This window comes from Alosa sapidissima, chromosome 2 (assembly GCF_018492685.1).
Source record: "Alosa sapidissima isolate fAloSap1 chromosome 2, fAloSap1.pri, whole genome shotgun sequence".
In the NCBI taxonomy this organism is placed as follows: domain Eukaryota; kingdom Metazoa; phylum Chordata; class Actinopteri; order Clupeiformes; family Clupeidae; genus Alosa; species Alosa sapidissima.
This window is the reverse complement of record NC_055958.1, coordinates 6,765,352-6,786,877: the sequence shown is the minus strand read 5'-3', so window position 1 is coordinate 6,786,877 and position 21,526 is coordinate 6,765,352. Positions and strand designations below refer to the sequence as shown.

At 44.2% G+C, this 21,526-nt stretch overlaps 2 protein-coding genes across 3 annotated transcripts in view; both read right to left on the bottom strand.

Moving 5' to 3' along the window:
- Positions 1-15,545, bottom strand: part of ppp1r1c (protein phosphatase 1, regulatory (inhibitor) subunit 1C) — a 17,020-nt gene extending 1,475 nt beyond the window's left edge. Inside the window, exons 1-7 of one of the 2 annotated variants that reach the window (XM_042067692.1) lie at positions 15,356-15,545; positions 13,835-13,895; positions 10,178-10,209; positions 9,055-9,121; positions 5,180-5,410; positions 2,871-3,074; positions 1-73 (exon numbers count right to left, since the gene is read on the bottom strand). The exon at positions 1-73 is cut by the window's left edge and continues 1,475 nt beyond it. In XM_042067692.1, coding sequence (XP_041923626.1) covers positions 1-73; positions 2,871-3,074; positions 5,180-5,410; positions 9,055-9,121; positions 10,178-10,209; positions 13,835-13,895; positions 15,356-15,436 — 749 coding nt within the window. In that variant the 5' untranslated portion in view covers positions 15,437-15,545. The remainder of the gene's footprint in view (positions 74-2,870; positions 3,075-5,179; positions 5,411-9,054; positions 9,122-10,177; positions 10,210-13,834; positions 13,896-15,355) is intronic. The other variant, XM_042067700.1, reaches the window with a different exon arrangement.
- A 4,321-nt stretch (positions 15,546-19,866) lies between these two features.
- itprid2 (ITPR interacting domain containing 2) overlaps positions 19,867-21,526 on the bottom strand; it is a 46,666-nt gene continuing 45,006 nt past the window's right edge. The window contains 1 exon segment of the mRNA XM_042067297.1: positions 19,867-21,132. The gene's annotated coding sequence lies outside the window, so the exon portion shown is untranslated.

Here is a 21,526-nt window from a genome sequence, read left to right as displayed (position 1 = left end):
TGTTCGCTGAGGGCCTCATCTTCCTCAGGGAAGGGCATCTCGGACTGCGTCTGTGTCTTCAGCTGCTTCACTCCTGAAAGTGCCACACAGGAGGACATCATAAGAGAAAGAGAGAGAGAGAATTGGCAGAGTACCTCTCCACCATCAGAGATACAAAGCAGAGACAGATCCTTACCAAATACAGACCAAGTACAAGTGACCACAGCCTTGCCATAGAGAAAGGCCGGTACAAAAAAGCATGGCTTCCCAAACAGCAGCGGCTCTGTGGTCACTGTACAACTGGTGAGGTTGAAACAGAGATGCACTTTCTCCTATACTGTCCAAAGTTTGAACAGATTAGAAAAGGATATTTTTTACAATTCTCAAATAAAATCCCAAATTTTAGCTCCCTGAAAGACTGTGATAAATTGGCCCACCTGCTAGGAGAAGGACTGACTGCTCCGCTGGCTGCAAAATACGTTACAGCTTGCCACGACATGAGGGACGGTGAGTCGGACACTTTGCCACAATGCCCGACCTAATGTCTGTACTTAATCCAATGTATTATAATGTGTTTGCTGCCCGTGTGTGTGTGTGTGTGTGTGTGTGTGTGTGTGTGTGTGTGTGTGTGTGTGTGTGTGTGTGTGTGTGTGTGTGTGTTTGTGTGTGTGTGGAAAAAGAGAGAAAGTGAGGGTATACACGCAATTTTTCATGCAACATGTTACTGTTTCCCTTAATGCTGTCAATGTTCTAATTGTTATGCTGTTTTAATTGTGCTTTGGCAACACTGTACTTACTTATAGTCATGCTAATAAAGCAACCTTGAATTGAATTGAATTAAATTGAGAGAGAGGGAGGGAGAGAATGACGAGAATGACAGCTAAAGTAGGACACAGGGTCAGCACAGGACGAACAAGACAGAGAGAATGAGAGTACAGTAGGACATGACAGCACACCATAAATGATACAGATGGACAGTAGAGGTGGAAGAAGACAACAGGACCCTGTAACTGTGGAATCCTCTGATAAGTACAAGAGTAAAGCATCCCACCATATCCACCCTCCTCAGCCTGGTCCTTTACTGCGTGCAGCTCGATGGTGTTTTATGCCCCCAACGTCGTCTTCCAGGCAACGCTGCCACTGTCGACTTAAAGGCACCTTAACCTAACCCTAACCCAAACCCAAACCTTAACCCATGCCTAACCATTGCGCCTTCCAGGCAGCGCTGCCTTGAAGACAACGTTGCGGGCATAAAACACCAAGAAACCTGCATGCAACACTGAGAGCTAGCATGGTTAGACATAAAAGATCCAATCTGAAACAAAAAATGGCTGAAGATAAAACACATTTACTGGTAAGTCAGTCAATACTTCAGCTGGACTGAATCTCGGGTTAATAACAGTTAAAAGGGCTTATTGCCTGGGGACTGTGTCTGTGTCTCTTCACTGTGATCAGAACTTCCATGCAATGGCAACATAAGGAGGTGTTTGCGACGCATGATGCTTATGATGTATATGGAGGGTGTAAACAAATGTGCTGAGGGAGAGGGAGAGGGAGAGCACAGTGTGTCACTGAGGGGAGTCTTTTGGGATCACATGTGCGCTTTCACAGGAACAGACCATCTGGTGTGTAGACACACTGGCAGTCCACCATGTTGTTTATCTCCCTTTTTTGCTCTTGGTTACAGTAAAAGGAGGGAGCAATTTGAAAACTAAGTCAACCAATTCACTCTATTGAGCCTGGTTTTGATCAATTCTAAACTAAAAGACTATCTGATTTACTGAGATCTCCTAATAACCAGTTGTCATCCCCAGGGATGTAGTGGTAAAATAAGAGGTGGGTAAACTATGAATTCTGTGATCTCGGTGAGGTGGACTGCACCATGCGGTATCGGATTTTTAAAAAAAACATCCCTGGTCATCCCCACAGAACATCCATCATAAGCATAAATGATACATAATAACACATTTATATTGTGTCAAATATCAGATACATTTGAGTCTTAGAAACCCAGTTTGATTTGATACAATTCAGATACATTTGAGTCTTAGAAACCCAGCCTGATCCTCTGACTGATCACATAGTATCACACACATAGTATAGCCTGGACTCTGGCCAAAGCTAGCTGCTTCCGTGCAACACCAGCACCTCCAGGATTCAACAGATGCGTGTATGTGGCTGTCAGAACAAAATGTGCTGAAGACTAGCTTGGAGAACCCAAGATTGATTGACTGGGCAAGTACATTTACTAAGGTGCAGTTGAGCAGGTAAGCATGTTGCCAAGATACCCAAAATGGACAGGTAAGTATGTTGGCAAGAGACAACATTTGAGCAGGTTACCAAGATTGGGCAGGTGAGCATGTTACTCAGGTATATTAGCTGTGCAGGTGAGTGTGTTACCCATATTAACTGGGCAGGTGAGTTACCCATATTAACTGGGCATGTGAGTTACCCATATTAACTGGGCATGTGAGTTACCCATATTAACTGGGCAGGTGAGTGTGTTACCCAGATATATTAGTCTGTAGGTGAGTGTGATACATAAGGGATAATGTATAGAACGCCAGTCATTATCGGAAAATAAGTCCCGACAGGGCGTACCGTTTCATTGTGGTTTTTGCTGAGAAACAAATAGTTTGCAACACACGCTGAACTTGGATCAAACATTCTTTAGAACACAGCTCAACGGTCTGTTTTCACTTTTGAATGAAATTCCATTGCAGGAACATGGCAACCCATTTTCCTTGACAGCAGTCTGTTATACTTAGCGACGGTCTGTTATCGAGAAATATCAGACCATTCTCCATTCATCAAGTGAATGGAGCATTCTGCAGCATTATGAAGAGCCATGTAATAAGCAGATATATTAGCTGGCCAGGTGGGCATCTTACCTGGGGTGAAGGGGGGCTGGTGCTGGTAGGGTGTGTCTTTACGGCGCGGTGGACCTCCCACCGCTGACAGCTCCTCGGACTCAGACAGCGGGTCGAGGTGAGACAGGCCCTGCCGGGACAGCGAGGCTGGGATTGGGTGGGAGTGCGCGGTGTCCCTGTCCTCCACTGCACGGGCTCCATGGCTGTCGCTCTGATGCTCTCTCCCTGTAGAGAGACAGGACACACACACACACACTATGAATTCAAGCCGAGGGATCTGGCCACCAGAGTCACCTTTCTTGACCTCTCTCACCTTTCACAGTGAGGCAGCTCATTTTCTGCCAAAGGACACAGGTCACCACACTCATGATGGTCGCATTTGCAGAGCATTGACATGGCATTAATGTTACATGAATGAGAACAACACCGTGCTAGCTCAGCTAACAGACTACTTTAACTTTACTAATATTGAGATTATTCTGTTTTTTTCTTTTTTTCTGTTATTCTGATTCTGTCTTAACACACAGACAGAATCAGCATGTCAAAGCCACACGACCATCTCTTTCCCCACAAACAATCTTCATAATCACAACTACACAATCTATTTGTATTTAATACAGTGTAAGTACTTGCCTACTACATGTACTGCATAATCTTACTCTTGATAAATATATTTATTTACATAATTGAATATGTTATAAACAACAATGGAAAATCAGAAAACAAATGCAAATCTTGGTATAAAAAACATAATAGACAGATACCCAGCAGTTAATAGATTCAAGCCATTAAAATAGTTATCTCTTTATTTCTTTTCCAATATTTTCAAGAGAGTCTGCAATCAATCATTCCATAACTGAATGCTAAACAAAAATACACAACAAAGAAATGCGTGATACGGCATGTTGCAGAAAATATGCTGCACATATTTTTGGCCTGACAGAGAGAGTATGCAGAGTTAAAAGTGCCTGATGAACACCTCTAACAGACAGCTATAAATAAATGAAAACTCATTTTGGTGTCTAATTTAAGCAGTAGAAAATATTCAACAAGCTAATAGAGGTTGAATGTACAGCCAGAGAATTGTTGGATGGAGGATTATGGATTGCACACTCTATGGAGTCTACGGAGATTACAATGTATTGTGATTATTGTGTGTGTGCTATAAGTTACTGTAGGAGGGAATCAGTCAAATGCTTCGGTCAGAGTGAGGAAAGTAAAAGTCCAGATACAGAGTGAAGATGCTAGTGGGAGGTTATCGAGAAATTGTTGAGGGGCTTGACAAGTTTTTCTGCTGACACTCTGAAGCCTCTGGTGACTCTCCTGCATGGAAATATACGTAAAAGGAAAAATAAAATGATAATAACAATAACGACAAACACAAACAATAACCACAACAACAACAACGACAAAGAGAGAGACAACAAACAAGGTGATTAGCCAAGTCCAGTCACAACACACCGTGAGTGTTCAATATACAACCCAGAGAACAGCTGAGTCTGGTATGGACCCAGACTCAGATCCGGTCCACGTGTGGCCCAGTTCTGGCACTGATCCGCCTCAGGCTCAGCCACTCTCTGTGGACTCATGTTGTTGTATACAGTGACAGCAGAGGACAGTGACTACATGCATTCAGTTGTCTTGTGTGTCCTTTTGCTCTTAAACTCGGAGAGGGGGACATCCAGACACTGTGTAGACCAAGACCACACCTGGCCCACATCAACTGAAGGCTAAACTCTGTAGCACACTCCGCTCAGCTATTCTGCTGCCCTCTAAGAGCCAGCGTGGAGCGCGGAGCGTGGAAATCGAATCTACATTTAGCAGAGGGGAAAAGTCCACCGTCAGGAAGTGGCCATTCATCCTGGTATGCTGTGTGTTTAGCGTCTGGACAATTTACAGCAGAGTTCCTCGACCAGGAGGTTGTCCCGGAAAAGGAAGTCTGCAGAGTCAGCCTCAGGGCCCTAGATGGGGCAAACACTCTGTGGTACGTTTTCGCTCTCAACCTGAACTTTCCCACTTTCTAACATGCATAGGAGAGGGAGTTCTTTGGACAATGTACAACTAGGGGATGAACAATGTAAAGATGAGAGGAAAGTTGCTGTGTCCACTAATACTCCCAGTATAGAACATACCGTCTTCAACTGCATGTTCAACAATGCAGTTTTCAATAGACAAACACAGCATGTTCTATTCAAGAACATTTTTCTCTTATGACTCATATGGGCATAGCTACATGTCACAGACGAGCTGGACAGATAGTTTTCCTCAGTCATGCAGGTGAGAGTGATGGAGGTCCTTTGGGGTGACCAGGGGGCCGGGACTGGACTTACCCCCAGCAGCAGGGCTATCGCCCGGGTCGCCCTGTGTGCCGAGGGGTTGGCTGACCCGCGTGTCATTGCCATTGGGCTCGGGGCAGTTGTGGTTGGACCACGGTGGGGCGGCGGCGCTGTTGCCGTAGCGCTGTGCTGTGATTGGGCTGGGCGTTTCAGGGCTGTCGGCGAGTCCCGCCTCCTGCCGCTGCTCCTGCCTCTGAAAATGCTGCTCCACCACCAACTGCAGCTCTGCGCTCCAGTGAGCAGAGGGGGAGAGACGGCACAGGTACACACACACACACACAAACATACACACACACACACGAACATACACACACACACACGAACATACACACACATACACAAACACACACACGAACATACACACATACACACACACACACACACACACACACACACAGACACACAGACAGACACACAGACATACACACACACACACACACACACACACGCACACGCACACGCACACGCACACACACACGCACACACACACACAGGGGCTGTCAGCCCACATCTAAACAGTGCACCCCATCCCAGCACCCCCGCCATTCCACCCCCGCTCTACCCCCCTTCCCCCCTCCCCCCATACACTCTTTTTTTTTACACACTCTGCTGTTTCTAAGCAGAGCTCTCCAGCAGTAGTCTCCAGTGGACATATTTCCAGCTGATGTGCTGTTGAGGGTCCAAGTGGTACTGCATGCCTCAGAGGCAGGAATATTTCTAATTACCAATAATTCAAAACAGTCCACTATGGTTACACTATGCAAGTTTCCATCTGTGGCATAAATTGCTGCATGTAACTAATTTAGCCACAGCTTCTTCCTATGGGCATTCATACCCTCATTTGTTACAAGAAGGGTATCAGAACGCGGACAGAGTATACTGCTGAGATACACACAAAACACTAACAGTATGGCAAGGTTACTGCTTATGAAAGTCACGGTCCACAGAATGCTGGAATCTTCTAAAAACAATTGCATAATGCTGATGAAGCTGAATTCATTGGGTATCAGATGAAGCGATAAGAGGTCAGGATTACATATGAGCCCTCGTGGGAGACAAATGTCAGCTGTGTGATGCATAGAATGGGAAAAAGATATGTAAAAAAGGCCCTCGCAAAGGAAGCAACACAATTTAAGAAAAACAAAAGCACGATACACACGGAAAGCGCACATCCATATTGTAACCTAAAAACACCCAACACGAAACCACACTCATACACTCGCACAGTCTGTGGTGGCACATCTGTTAATCATAACACGCTTGTAAATAAACTAACAATGGTGACCTTTTACAACTTCCCACACACACTGGCAACCCACACACTAATACACACACACAGATACATACAGATACACACAGACACACACCAACCACGTCACTGCCAACTACGTCACTGCCTGGAGTGGTTTCGCCCATCATGGTCTATGACCATGCCTTACAAGGACGATACATGTTAAATACTATTAAATGTCAACGCATGACACAGGGGGTCAAGCATGTGAACAGTCATGCCCCATTTTATTCGGAGTATATTCACATTCACTGACAAATACTTGTAATTTATCTAAAGTGATACAACAAGCATGGATGATAATATCATTCACAGTACGGAACACTCAAATCCATGACCTTAGGGCTGATTTAAAGCAGAATATTTATCCAGCTGAACCACGGAAAAGGAGCTTGATCACCCTGAAGGAAAAGGATGTGATCAGCGTGTTCTCACTGAGGGCCAACTCCAGTGTTTGAATAAGTCATGGACTAGACTTCTCAGAGAAAGCACACAGTATACTACCACTGCACAGTAAACCTCTACTCTGAATTGCTGTGGATTTGTGTTTTTTTTTTTTTTGTAAGAGAGAGGGATTAAATTCCTTGTACTATATAGGTAGGTGATTTCTCACAGTGGCCAATCAACAACGAAGCCACAAAGTCTGTATAACATCAGAAAAAAAAATCATCAACAAAATAACCCTTGTGGGCAAAAAACATCACCAACAGAGCAGCCTTTGTGATCTTTTCAGCAGGGTTATCAAGAAGGCATCTTCCTTCATCTGTGTTTTGTTGAATTTTGTGTGTGTATGTGTGTGTGTGTGTGTGTGTGTGTGTGTGTGACAGTAAGTAAAAATGAATGTAAATATTGTAGGATATGCTTGAATGGACTAGGAAACTGTGAATATGCAACTTGTTTTCTTCTGTAAATAACTGAGATCAGTCATTCCAAGGGGATTGTCTTAGCCTCAGTAAACTCTCCTGGCTGACCTGTGAGTCCTGCACTTCTGTAAGGTGAGCAGTGTAAAGTCAACAGCAGGCAGCAGAGCAGACAGACATCCACAAGCCCAACCCCACCACCACCACCGCCCTTGGTGGGATGGGATGAGTGCCGATGTACTTAATGAGATTTGAAAGGATGCTGAGTGGTCACTCATTACAGAGAGTACTGCTCCGACGGCTGCCTGTCCATTTGAAAGCTGGGGCCGCACTGGAAGGATCCTAGATCAATAGCAGAAGCTAATGTGTATTTAGCACGTCCATTACAGGAAATGCCTTGGCCATGAGTCAGCAAATCGGCCATTTTGTGCTGTTTCATATCGTCTTAAAATTCTGACAGCTGGCACTGGTACCAGCACTGCGAGCCAAGACTCCCCTCGAGTGAGAGTGTTCTGCCCTTTTTCCTTGCACAACCAACCACATCAACAGACCACTAATAGAAAATTTGTTTTCTACATTCATTAACTTGAGATCCCATGATGCAATAGGCATGATGCATTTATAATGGTGAGGCAGATTTGAGAACATGTGCCATTTGTGCGGGCTAGATTTCGCTTCATTTTCCAACGACGTCCATTGACCTCTGCGCTCATCTCTGTGATTTCCAAGATGTGCCGTGCAGTCTGACAGTCCAGCCTCAGTGGTGCCATTAAAAACATGGTCCATTCTAATTCCAGGAGAATTAGAGAGATAAATCTTTGAGTCTATAATATTTGACATCTGTATTTCTTCTGTAAACAACTGTGTCCTAACAGTGTTGATTCCTTATTTGGAATGCTAACATACTAAGACGTCTTCTGCTTCCCCTTTGGTAAGAAGCATGCACCAAACACTTTCCTGCAAACTACTCATTAAGAGTGGAGTTTTAGAAAGTAAAACTTCAGCATAATAAAAAAATGAGGCCAAACAAAATGTTAAGAGATGCGGGAGATGCTGGAACAGAAATAGACAAACTCAAGGGGCAAATGAGGCTGATCAAATGTAGGATGCCAGCAGCCAACCAAATGTTTTTAAAAGTTAGCACAGAGATAGGCTCGACATAAAATACCTGAGTGTGTATGAGGCAGCCTAGCAAAGATGTTGCATTGTACTATGTCCCTTTGTGTGTGTCTGTGTGTATGTGTGTGTGCGTGTGTTTGTATGTATGCATGCGCATAATCATACATAATCCTGACAGCATGTACTGTTGGTTTGGGTCTGTGTGAATATTTATGTATGTGTGGATAATTGGTGCATGTAAATCTATTTGTTTACATGTATAGGGGTGGGTGTATAGCTTACATATGCATGTGTGCATGTAGGTGTGAGTGTGGATGTATGCACTGACACAAATATGTGTTTGTAAGAGAGTATTTATTTATGTGCCTGAGTGTCTGTGTTTATGCATGCCAATATGTATACTTGTGTCTGTGTGTGTATATGTGTGTTTATACATGTCTGCACATGTATACTTGTGTAGGTATGTGCATGCAAGTGTATATGCTTGTATGTATGTATGCATGTATGTATGTATGTCTGTGTGTGTGTGTGTGTGTGTGTGTGTGTGTGTGTGTGTGTGTGTGTGTGTGTGTGTGTGTGTGTGTGTGTGTGAAGAGCACCTCTCATGGTGGGCGGCGTGTAAACACTTTGCTTCCTCTGTGCAGGGGAGAGCTGTGTGCCGGGAGCCTACCGGGTTGGCGGCAGCAGTGAGGAGAGAATGGAAAAGAACAGCATGAGAGCACAGATCTGATTTCACCGACCCCCCCCCCCCCCTCCCCCATCCCTATCCCTCATCCCTCAACCCCATCCAACACTATTTCAGGAGCTCTGTCCCTCTCAGATAATCAATGACAACCGCATCAGAGAGAGAGAGAGAGAGAGAGAGAGAGAGAGAGAGAGAGAGAGAGAGAGAGAGCATCCTCCATACCACACCACAGACCAGTCTAATGCTCAGGCTATATAACTCGGCCTAGAGCGGCGTTCACATGAACACACTTTTTTACCTTCAAAACGCAAGTATTACAAAGTAGTGAGTGTTGAGATATGCATGAGATAGAATTGTGTACATGTTTTGCATGGCTTAATATACAGGTAGCTAAACTAATAACCCATTGTTGAAAACAAACAAACAAAAAAACTCAAAAGTTATTTTACTTTCACTATTTTTTTTACTTTTTTTTACTTTTTACTATTTTTTTGAGTCCTTGCGTTTGTAGGAGCATCACTTTGTTTTCTGCTTACATCACACTCAAATGTCAAGGTGTATTGGTCAGTTGCATTGTTCCAAACGGTAAACAGTTGAATTTGAGTGCCCCGAGGTGAAAAAAAGGTGTGTCAGTGTGATCGCCCTTTAATGCAACCACACACGTCTGTGGGCCAGTTAGTGAGGCACACGGTGAGGTTCAGTGGGAAAATGTGATACGAGTCCTGTGTCGGCACTCGGGAGAGAGCAGTGAGCACTGCAGTAATGAGGCCGCTCTCTCACATTCAGCTCATGTACACATTTCTGCCTCTGTCTCTGTCTCATTTTCAGGGACTTTGTCTGCCTTTGAACTAAAAAAACGAAGGCAGTTGAAAGGAACATAAAACATGACCTACCATATTTACATATGCTGTATGCAAATAGATTTCAACACATTTAAAATGCTTATTCAAATCTGTATTTTTATAATATTTCATAAAGGCATGCAAGTTACAGAAAATGAAATAACATGAAGCACATTGCGTGAGAGATCAACATACCTCTCCCTGGCCACTGGGTGTCTGTTTATCATCTATAGAAACAAACAAACACATGTATGACTCATCCTGGCCATTTCCTGTCTGAGTGTTCACATGGATATATCTAACGAAATCGGCCTGTCCAGTCAGACAACAGGGTCCCGGTTCTGCAGACGCAACATTTCCACCAAGATCATAACCTGCTTAGTCATGCTTGTATAGTGCCCAGGTGAATCATCTGTGACTGTGATCTAAAAACATAGTATCCATTTAACAACAGAGACAGCTAGCATGGTAAAAAAAACAGACTCCCTGAAGCTGTAACTAAACTGAAGACATCATGCCCCTCAAGACATCATGCCCCTCACTTAATGTGTAATTGCAACCTCCTAGTCTGAACCATGATCTTTGACTTTGGGAATGTGAAAAAGAAAGACTTCAGATTTAGGGAGAACTCTGTCAGATAGATAGTCAGACTCATTCTCCAGAGATTTAGACCCAGAACACACTGCATTGATCATTCTCTCAGCCTTAACGCCCTTTAGTGAATTACTGTTGCAGAGATGCGTCTGACAAAAAAGACAAGCAATGGTAATTTCCTTTAGTTGAACTTATATTCTTTAAGTCTGCTTTATACTGTAAACACACTTATACTCATTGACTTTATGTTTGCAAGTGCAGAGGTTACACAACTGCAGAGAGCTTGTGGTTACATAACCATGATTTGTTGACACATAGACTACATTATGTGAAACCGTGTGATGGGATTTTCCGGCCAAGACTAAACCATCCCAAAATTATGCCTGTTTTGACTTAATGGAAAACTTTGTCATCACTGATGGAAATAATCATCATTAAATCTCTAAGGGAGGAAAAAGGACACTAGCAAGTTCTTTGGCCACTGGTTAGGCTCCACAACAAAACCCCTTATAAAAGTAGGGGAAACATGGGTAGAAATATGGGTGAAAGTGATCCATCCATGACTAACATGTCCATAAGCAGTAGGAAAAGCGGGAAATGATGACGCTTCCCTTACAAGCAGCTTCCAGTGAAACCAGGAAAGAAACCCTCTGAAGGGTCCCTGGTTTCCTGAACAGCTCCTGCTTCATCTTTTATAGCTACTCCAGTCGCTCAGGGAAGCCTAAGGAACGAGCCTGTTTATGGCCTGATTAAACCGCGAGCGGCGACACGGCTAGCTGAGAAAAAAGAACACAGCAACCTGTTATACACACGACTTTGCCAAAGGGGCCTGTTTTATGACTTTGACTTCATCAGGACACCAATCTGAAGTAGGCCTGCACACATGCGGACGTTATTAACTGAGAAGTGTTGTGAAAGAGCAGCAGCTACCAGCGCCTGTAGGTTTGGAAAGGCTTCAGTGTGTCGTATAGTAATCAGGAGCACCGGGGGTAATGCATCCAAGCTGCTGGGTTTTCAGAGCCCTTCCCTGAGAACTGTAAAGAAATCTCTCAGAGAGTGTGTGTCACGTCACAGAGCAGCCATGTGACACAAACGTTTGTGAATCTACAGAAATGGACCCTTTTTTTTCTCGGGATTGGGTGAGGGAGAAATACCAGCTGGACAAAGGACTGCTTGTTGTTTGAATGCTGCTCTGTACGGCGCTCCCACGCACACCCCCTACTACTCACGTCCAAAAAAAGAGGAAAATAAGCCCCAGTCCACCACTCCAAGCACCCAGCCACACCAGTCCAATGAGCCCCTATGTGTGTGAGAACCTCACCAGCGCACACATACACTATAGCCCAATCAGGACCTGGAGTAGTGAAAAATAAACACATTTCAGGCTGATGCCTCAAATACATCTATCCATGGCGGGTGCACTGCCAGCTAACATACAGCAGGCCGGGCACAGCTCGGAAAACTAAGACCCAAGGAGGGAAAAAGAAATAACGCTTTGGAAACAACCAAGGGTTTGGAGAGCGAACAATTCACAGAGCTCCATTCTGCATTGGAGTGAAATAATCACTGGCTCTGGTGCACTAGAGGTCCCATTGGCAGCAATTACATAAGGATGGGGGTATTATAGCCTAGCGCTTTGGCTCTGGAGGGAGTGTGGTATAAACACAAACGCCTGGAGGGAAAAGGAGTTAGCTGAGGGGAGGAGAACTGGACCAACTTTCCTTACAGACGATAGGCCATAGAGGCCAATGAGACCCATCTCAAAACTGTATTTGCACACTAGTGGGTGGATAATAGGGCTCGCTTCTGTTGGCAATTCTTCAAACACAGACACAGACAACAGGATGACTAGTGGGTAAACACTGCCCCTGCTGATTCACAGCTTAGCTGATACCAATGAGAGAGAGCGGCACTTATTTGATGGACATGTTTGATGGGCAGTTCCAACAACAAGCCAGAGAAAGTTACTTCAAAGAATAAACATGATCTAAATCTATCTATGTATTCATTGCCCAACTTTGGCTGTTAGATTACCACGTCTGATTTATACAATGGTTAGGCCTGTCACAACTGTCACGAATGACAGCACACCATTATAAGTGAAGGTAATTAGAGTTGAGATGTTTTGGTTGGAGCCGTTTTTCTGTCCTGTTTAAAATAATCTCACATTGTCACATACCGACTCATAGTCATCTTGCATGTTAAATGATAGCTGTACAAGGAAATTGTGAGAGGAAAAAAGACAAAAACTGGCCTCAGCATTGTTTAGCACCAGAATATGTGCTGAGCTCGCTTGAAAACAAGTAGATTATAGCCAGTGTGTCTTTAGCTCTTTAGTGTGTAACAGATGTTACTTTAAAAGGACCTGATGAGTACTGACAATTCTGCTACAAAATGGTTGATGATATGGGGTGTAAAGGGCAGAACACTGAGTTGCTCAGTTGTACAGTTTTCCGGGTGTGGATGTGGAGGACTGTGAAAAGGGTGGTGGCGTTTCTGCGGTGGCTGCGTTGTTGGAGTTGCCGCCAACCCACTGACACCATATGATGATGCTGCATGGAGGGATGTTTGTGCTGATACCGGCCGGCAATCCCAACGTCACACTCTCTCTCTCTCTCTCTCTCTCTCTCACACACACACACACACACACACACACACACACACACACACACACACACACACACACACACACACACACGCTACACTGCACTCAAGGTTAGATGACAGAACACTGAATCTCTAGTGAATTCAGCCACCCCCCACCCCGTCCCACCACCCATCCCTCAGGTGGCTCACAGCACGAGACAAAACATTCCCCTGCATCATCACACACACTACTGATTAAACATTAAGGTCATGTTTTGAAATGTCTTTGTCTCAATGCCTGTGAATGTAAAAAAAAAACATCCTTGATTGAAGCAGCGTATGAGAAGAGTGCGTTAGTCTTAGTTTACCAACATTAGCAGAGCTCATTTGTAGTAATTATGTTGATGGGAAACAAATTCATATTCAAGCCCTGCATTCCAATTCTGTCAAACTAATCACGATCTAAATTGCCAATCACAAATGATTTCAAACAGAACTCATAATGTCATGAGTGCAATAAATGAGGCAATATGGTATGAAATGTCTGCCTTAAGTGTCTCTTAACCTTGTTCTAAATGTCTCTCTGGTGTGAAAATTGAAATTTCACAGATAATTTCTTTCAGCGTTGCCCTTCTAACTTAATGCATGTACAGATTACTAGATCAGTCTCACCAGCTGCATGTGGATCATTGTAGATGACCAGGGTGGCAGGTGTGGGTCTTCTCTTCCGGATCTAGAAGGACAGAGAGATTTTATTTTTCATTATATTTGATAAGCAGTCACTTCCATTAAGTCACCATGATCCTGTCAAACATCATCCACAACACTAGACAAAGCATGTGTTCACTATTTCAAACCTGATAGCAGAATCAGCCACACTTTATTCGTATAGTCCATCCACAACACAGACCATCTACAACTGCTTAGATAATAAACAAAATATCTGTTGACACTGTGTTAGCTATACAATTTATGGTTAAGGTTAGGGTTATGGTTAGGGGTTGGATTTCTTTAAAGTGATATTCAGAAATTGTTCAAAAACTATTTTTCATACTCAACTTGAATCTTAACAGATGATCAGTTAAGTCTCTATGGGCTGACTATCCAAGTGTACTGTTACCCCAGAATCTGATAAGCCAGGATATTGCCCAGAAACAGAGCAAACTCCGTTCTCAGAATTTCCACAGGCCTCTGCATGCACATGTGTGTGAAGCTTATGATACACAGACTGAACGTCAATTGAATGACAGAGAAGATAAGTGGGGAAGGGCAGTGAACTACAATGCTGTCCACGACATGTCCAATAAGATATGATCTCATTTTAGAAAGCCCCGATTCATCCTCAACCAAGGACATCACGATCAATGGAAAAGCGCTTGAAGAGCAGCGGGGGGAAAAAAAGGAAAATGAAAAAAAAGAAAAAAAGAAACCTTTCACTTCATTTTCACGCCTGTTCAGTGATATAGTTGATGAGGCACAAAGGAAAAGGCCTGAGAGAGCCTGTTCTAATGGCGCTCTTAGTCAGCAGAGCCAGGCCCCAAGCTGATTGGCCACTGACCCACCATCATCATAATTTTTCCCCCCAGCACTTCGTTGTTGTCCCACCGTCAGCAAAAGTTCACTTCAGATAAAAGAGAGCATCACACCGTGTCTGTCAGAACAGCCGCTTTGCGTGTAGCATTTCTTATTATGCTGATGACAGTTTCACAATGATGCACAGTGTGTACACTGACAGTATGGGGTTTGTGCTGTTTGAACATTTACTTTTCTAAAATAGCAGAGGATAATCAATGGACATACTCAAGGAGTCTTTTTTCCCCTTCTTATAACACTTGACACACAGAAGAAAGAAACAAACAAACAAACAAAAGAAAGAGAGAGAGAGAGAGAGAACACCCACAAAAGCAACAATCACCCCACACTGTGCCATAGACTACCATTAGCTCTAATCTCTATAATGTGCTGCAAAACTGCAAAATAGATTTACCAGCAAACTGAACAAAGCAGAGAGCCTTTTGAGTGGGTCTCTAGAGGAGCCCAATCCCTCATCCCCACCACTCACACACACACACACACACACACACACACACACACACACACACACACTCCATTATCCTGAGAGGAATAGGAATTCCCAATCCCCCTCTCTCTCTCTCTTTCTCACCTTCTCTCTCTCTCTCTCTCTCTACTCACATGTTCGGCGGCCTGCGGGTCCAGCTGGCTCTGGAACAGTGGCACAGAGAACTGGATCTTCTTGGGACTGTTGGGCTCCATGTTTTCCACACAAGGCACGCAGAGCGCGACAGAGACCCGAGAGAGGAGGAGGGAGCAAGTGAGGGAGGGAGGGAGTGGGAGAGAGAAATAGAGAGAGGGCGAGAGACACTGAAGTAAGAGAGAGAGAGAGAGAGAGAGAGAGAGAGAGAGAGAAGAGCTACTACTGGTGTGCAGCTGTGTGGCCAAGCTTACAGCAGCAGCAGCAGCAGCAGCCTAGTCTCTGGCCCCCACCTCTTATGAGCACTCTGACTGCTCTTCCTGGACCGCCCGCCTTCCTCCTGCTCCACTCAGAGGGAGAGAGAGAGAGAGAGAGAGTGAGGGAGGTGTGTATGTATATGTACAGAGAAGTGAGAGGGAGGAGAGAGACAGAATAGAGCCAGGACAAAGACAAGAAAAGAATAAAATAATAAAAGATTCAGAAAAAAGATGAGAGGAGAGGTGGGGGAGAAAACAAAGAGAGAGAGAGAATCGTTCCACTTCTGTCAAGTCCCGGCCCAAAAAGAAAAAAAAAAGACAAAAAACAAACAAAAAAGCAATGCAAATTTCTTTCCTGACTTTCTTCCACGAAACCTCAAATTCACGCGGAAAAAAGAAGCGTGGGTACTATTGTGAAAATTCTCAGTGTCGAGCACCTGTCCTGCACTCGAACTCGTGTCCCAGCAGCGCTGTCCCAGGTCCTCTTTGCACTGGACTCCCCCTCGGCTCGGCTACCTCCCACGATGGGCTGGTCGGGGCTGGACAGCAGTGGGCTGGGCTGGGCAGGGCTCCTATCTGTGAGATGCTGCTCTGCCTCCTCCCTCTCTCTCCCCAGTATCATTAGCAACGCTCACAGAAGTGCAATCTAAGCCCCCATCGGGACCTGCTGATGCATCCTCCATTATTGATGATCCAAGTTCAGGAAGCTGCTGCTGATTTTTCCCCCCTCTCCTCTCTTTCTCTCTACCTCCCTTCTTCCCTCAGTCCCTGACATCTCTCTCTCTCCCACACTTTCCTTCCTTTCCTTTTTCCCAGGCCAGAGTAAACCTGGAGACAAGAAGAGACTGTGTGTTTTATAATGCAGGATGTCCTCAATCAACTGTGGCACATCATTCGTAGATTTTTTAATTATTCAAAATGACTTTTGTGAAGGCATATGCATCAATGTCATAACTGGGCCCTTATTTTTAGGTTGACCTGGCTAATATCATTAGTGTGGCAGGTTTTGTTCATAATAAATAAGTCTAATTATACAATTCCAAAGAATGGACATTTATTAAGCTAACCTCACGCAGCGTTAATGAGAGAACTTGTAGAACCTATACAAGCTCCCACATAGATCCTGCTTTGAAAAAGCAATTTCTTTGCTCGTTTGCTGAAGTTCATAAATTAAAAAAGAACGTAGAGTCCAGGAGGGGAAGTTCAAACAGATTAACTATTAACAAAATTAATTTTCCCCAAGTGAACCCTCAGAGCCTCTCCAACACAACACTGTAGTAACTGATAGAGAATAACAAGATGACACTGTGCTGGACATTTGGTATGCCTCCATACACACACACAGTCCTATGTGTTTGTGAATACTTGCTGTACAGTTCCACTGCATATCATAAGTGCTTCAAAAACACTGCAGTGGTAGGATATGTTTGTTTTCTTATTTCATGAGCGGTCAACAAGTCCACCTCTGTAGCTGCTGCCCCCTGGCTCGAGTGCCCCAGCTCTTGTTTGTGCCAGTGCATTAATGGTGCCCATTAAGAGGGCATGAGGTCATCCCCCCTGTGCCCAAACACACCTCAGGAACACCTGATGCATCTCAGTAAATGCCAAGGAGTTAGAGTACAGCCTTCAGGGGGGCGAAGGGTTGAAGTGTGGCCAAATGACCATGGCCCAGGGCTTGATGTGGAGAGTAAGGCTGTGCTGGAGGTGTCCCTAGGGTGTCGTGACTTCAAATGTGAGGTTAACCTCGATCAGGATTTGGGAGGAAATATCTGTTGCAAGTGAGGTCATTGGTTTGCGTTGGGTTGCCATTTTTTTTTTTTTTTTTTTTTACCAGCCCAGGAAAAGCGAGTTTTCCAAAACACACACCCAACACACCACACACAACAACACAACACACACACAACACAGGCTCTGTTGTGTTCCTTCCCAGAAGCGAGAGGGAGTGATCGGAGGGGTGAGGAACAGTGGGAGACTGAGAGTGTAGACATGCAGGGTGCACGCCAGTCCGCCAGACTCCGTCCCCTGAATGCACAGCAATCTTCTGGTGCCAGCAGCCAGGACACAGCAGGCCCACAGGCCCACACTCACAGGCTGCTACAAGTCCTCCTGGACAGCAACACACTAGAAAAAACAAACTTGTCTTTTGAAAGCTTCTATACATTTTGGGTTTTTTGGGGGTGGGGGTGGGGGGTCCCGTCTCGAATGATCTCAGACGTACTTGAGGCTTGGTCCTCCTTGGATACATTTAGTGAGCAGGTATTATTATCATGGTGATACCTGACCGCTCAATGACACTTGTGTGTCAAATGGAAGGGCAGAGCTCCTCGGCGGTGATCTCTTTCAGTCGTTCAGGCCCGCTGACCGCTGAGTGTCTGCCAACCCCATTCTGGAGCAGGGGCCACACAAAAGGCCTCCTTATGATACCAAATCCCTTAAGCACCCATTCAACCTGCGGTGCCACCGACAGATCCACAATGTGGCCTCGTCCGAGAGGCCCATTTCCATGGCAACGCGGGCCTAGATCGTTCTACCAGCGCTGGGGTGTGTGTGTGGGGGGGGGTGGGGGGTTGGTAATGACCTTTTATTCGTTTAATTCATTTTCATCATAAGCATGGATGTCTATTCATTTCAAAGACCTCTTTTACCCCAGCCGTGCTTGCAGAAAAGGCCATCAGACAAATAGAAAAAAATCACTCCATTTAAATGATGCTGTTTGGATGGCCTTAACGTTCAGAACAGTGTGAATTGCTGTGGCATTGAGTACACAAATGCTGCTAATATGTTTTGGAGGAGGAAGTAAGAAACAAAAGAGAAAAAAAAACAAGGGTGTGTGTTACATTGTTCAGTTACCAGGAAGTGGAGCTAGGCTGAATTTTCAGCAGAGATGAGATTTGCAGCATGGGGCAAATTAAGGGCCAGGGACAAATTAAGAAGCTAAACAAAACAAAACAAAACAACATGGTCTGCTCTATTGTACTTCCTAACTCATGAGTAGGTCACAGGAAGGCAAATCCCGGCTAAGCTCATTGCAATTCCCACTGCTGTTTGTTCCTTTATCTAATGACTTGGTGACTTAGGTGACTATCATTGTACTTGCATTATGTATTTGTGGGTACCTACATATAGTTGTTACATTGTAATACTGAGTGCTTTTATAAAACTTTCCCAATTTGCCTAAATTTTCATCAGAGGCAAAGAGCTGACCTGAGACCTGCTGGATGGGGTAAATCTGGTCATGATAGATTTGATATACAAACCATTCTTAGCTCCAGTCAAGGCCTCATTGTCTTCAGTGTACATGTAACAGCGGTGCTGCTACAACCTTTTTACTCTTTGATATAGTGGAATAAACCTATTAAGTCTACCAGTTAATTACTTACATGTACATATGACATGTATGTTATGTCTTCGATGTCTAGGAACAGGTGTACTAATTCACTACATAGTACATATATCAACTGTGTTGGTACACACTTATTGCTCTTTGATACAGTGGCATAAACCCATTAAAATGAAGTGTACCAGTTAAGTACTTACAATTACATGTATGTTGTGTCATTGGTGTCTTTGAACATGTCTGCCATTACCCTACATACTGTAGTACATGTATCAACTGTGTTGGTACACATTTATTACTCTTTTGATACAGTGGAATAAACCCATTAAAATAAAGTGTACCAGTTAAGTACTTACATGTACATATTATATACATCCTGTAATTGACGTGTCTGCTGTTACACCACACAGTACATGTGAATTAGTAGACCGGTTCCAAGACATCGAAGACACAACATACATGTCATATGTACATGTAAGTAATTAACTGGTACACTTAATAGGTTTATTCCACTGTATCAAAGAGTAACAAGGTTGTAGCAGCACAGCTGTTACATGTACACTGAAGACAATGAGGCCTTCACTGGAGCTAAGAATGGTTTGTATATCAAATCCATCATAACCAGATTTACCCCATCCAGCAGGTCTCAGGTCAGCTCTTTGCCTCTGATGAAAATTTAGGCAAATTGGCAAAGTTTTGTAAAAGCACTCAGTATTACAATGTAACAACTATATGTAGGTTACATACATAATGCAAGTACAATGATAGTACATGTTGTTACACAGGTTGTATCACTGTACCTAATTAGGTACACTGTAACAGCGACACATTAAAATAAAGTGTTACCAAATCATCTTGTCTTGCTGTTGTATAATAGATAGACACCACTGCAACAGAGTTACTCAAAATAAATAAATCTTTATTAATGATTTGCTGTAGACATCGTCCCTCATGCATCCCAAAGGTGACAAGTTAGCAAGTCCCTTTAAAAACAATGTGCTTGGCTAGCACATGAACTGCAGTCATACGTACAGGTACTATGAATCAATTAGTATTACAAATCATTTCCAAACTGAAAGACAAACGACAACAAAAACAACAACAAATACAACAACAAAAACAACACAAACAACAGCGACAACAATCCCTGTTGTCCCTCTCCCTTGCTAAGGCCTGATGAAAACACTTTAGTGTCCATCCGCATCCAAACTCTTAGCTCTAGTCTCTGTGTTAGACCACATGTAAAAAAAGAAAACAACGACCTAAAGTAGTGCTGTCTACAGAGGCAAAACTTATTTAGGAATGTGCTTCAGGCTATTTTAGTTCTTTGTCCTCGTTAGGAGAGCGTGATAGATTACAGACATAAATATAGCCAACGAGCAGAAACAAATACGCGTGGCTGAGGAGAACCTTCAGAAGTGGCACACCTAAAAACAGTAGTTGCTATTGGTCAATTCAAGTTGCGAGTGAAATATATTGCACAGTTAGTTCCTCACAGAGGCTGCATTAGAAGAGAATAGGACAGTGGGTCTGTTTGTACAGTAGACACTGATCTGGAAAAAAGACATACACAGTTTCACATATGAATCCAGACAGACACAAACACATTCACACTAAAGACACAAACGTACAGTATATGTATCCACACAGACAGACAGACAGACAGCCGGCCTCTTCGAACTTGTTCACCTTTCGACAAACGGACATGCACGTGGACCAACAGCACATACTTAAGCACGTTCCACAAAGGCATCAGAATTCAACATTGTACCATCAATACAGCCAGGTCACCATCCCAGACCCCCTGCCCTCCTCACCCCTTTCCACCCCCTCCACCCCCCCCCCCACACACACACACACACACACACCCAGCCCAGCCCAGCCCAAGTAAGCAGCCGGGTCACAGTTCTGATCAGCACATCGTCCACATACAGCAGTGTTGGTGTGTGTGTGTGTGTGTGTGTGTGGAGAAAAAGCGGTCCATGTGTCTCTTTCCCATGAATGACCCGAGGTCTAGTAGGTGGGGGGGTGGGGATGTGGTGGTAGTTTGGACTGGTCTGAGCTGGCCAGGCAGGCCTCTCCTCAGTGCAGGCTTCAACAGTGTTCAACACACAAACTCTTCAGTAGAAGCTTGTGGTTTTTATTCCTCCTCATTTTTCTTCAGCTGCAGGGAAGGGGGTGGGGGGAGGGAAGAGAAAGAAAGATGTAACGTGCCAAAGTGACAAACGTCAGTGACGCCTCTGGAGTACTGTGAGGAGAGATGTCTTATTTCATCATGCCAAGGTGGAAGTGAGTTCACTCAATGGGTCTTTTATGACTCAACGGGACAAGGTGGAGCCATTCTACCCCCTGGCTGTCAATATAACAAAAAACACTGGTCTCAAAGACAGTCCACATCAAACTTTCAGTGTAAAAACAAAAACGATGTAGTCATGCGATATAAATAAGCCATTCATGTAGAAAAGCAATGCTGCCCCAGTAAAACTAGACACAACCATGGTGCAGGGGCTGAGGGGAGGTGTTGGAGTTAAGCTACTTTTCTTTTGTGCATTGATGAT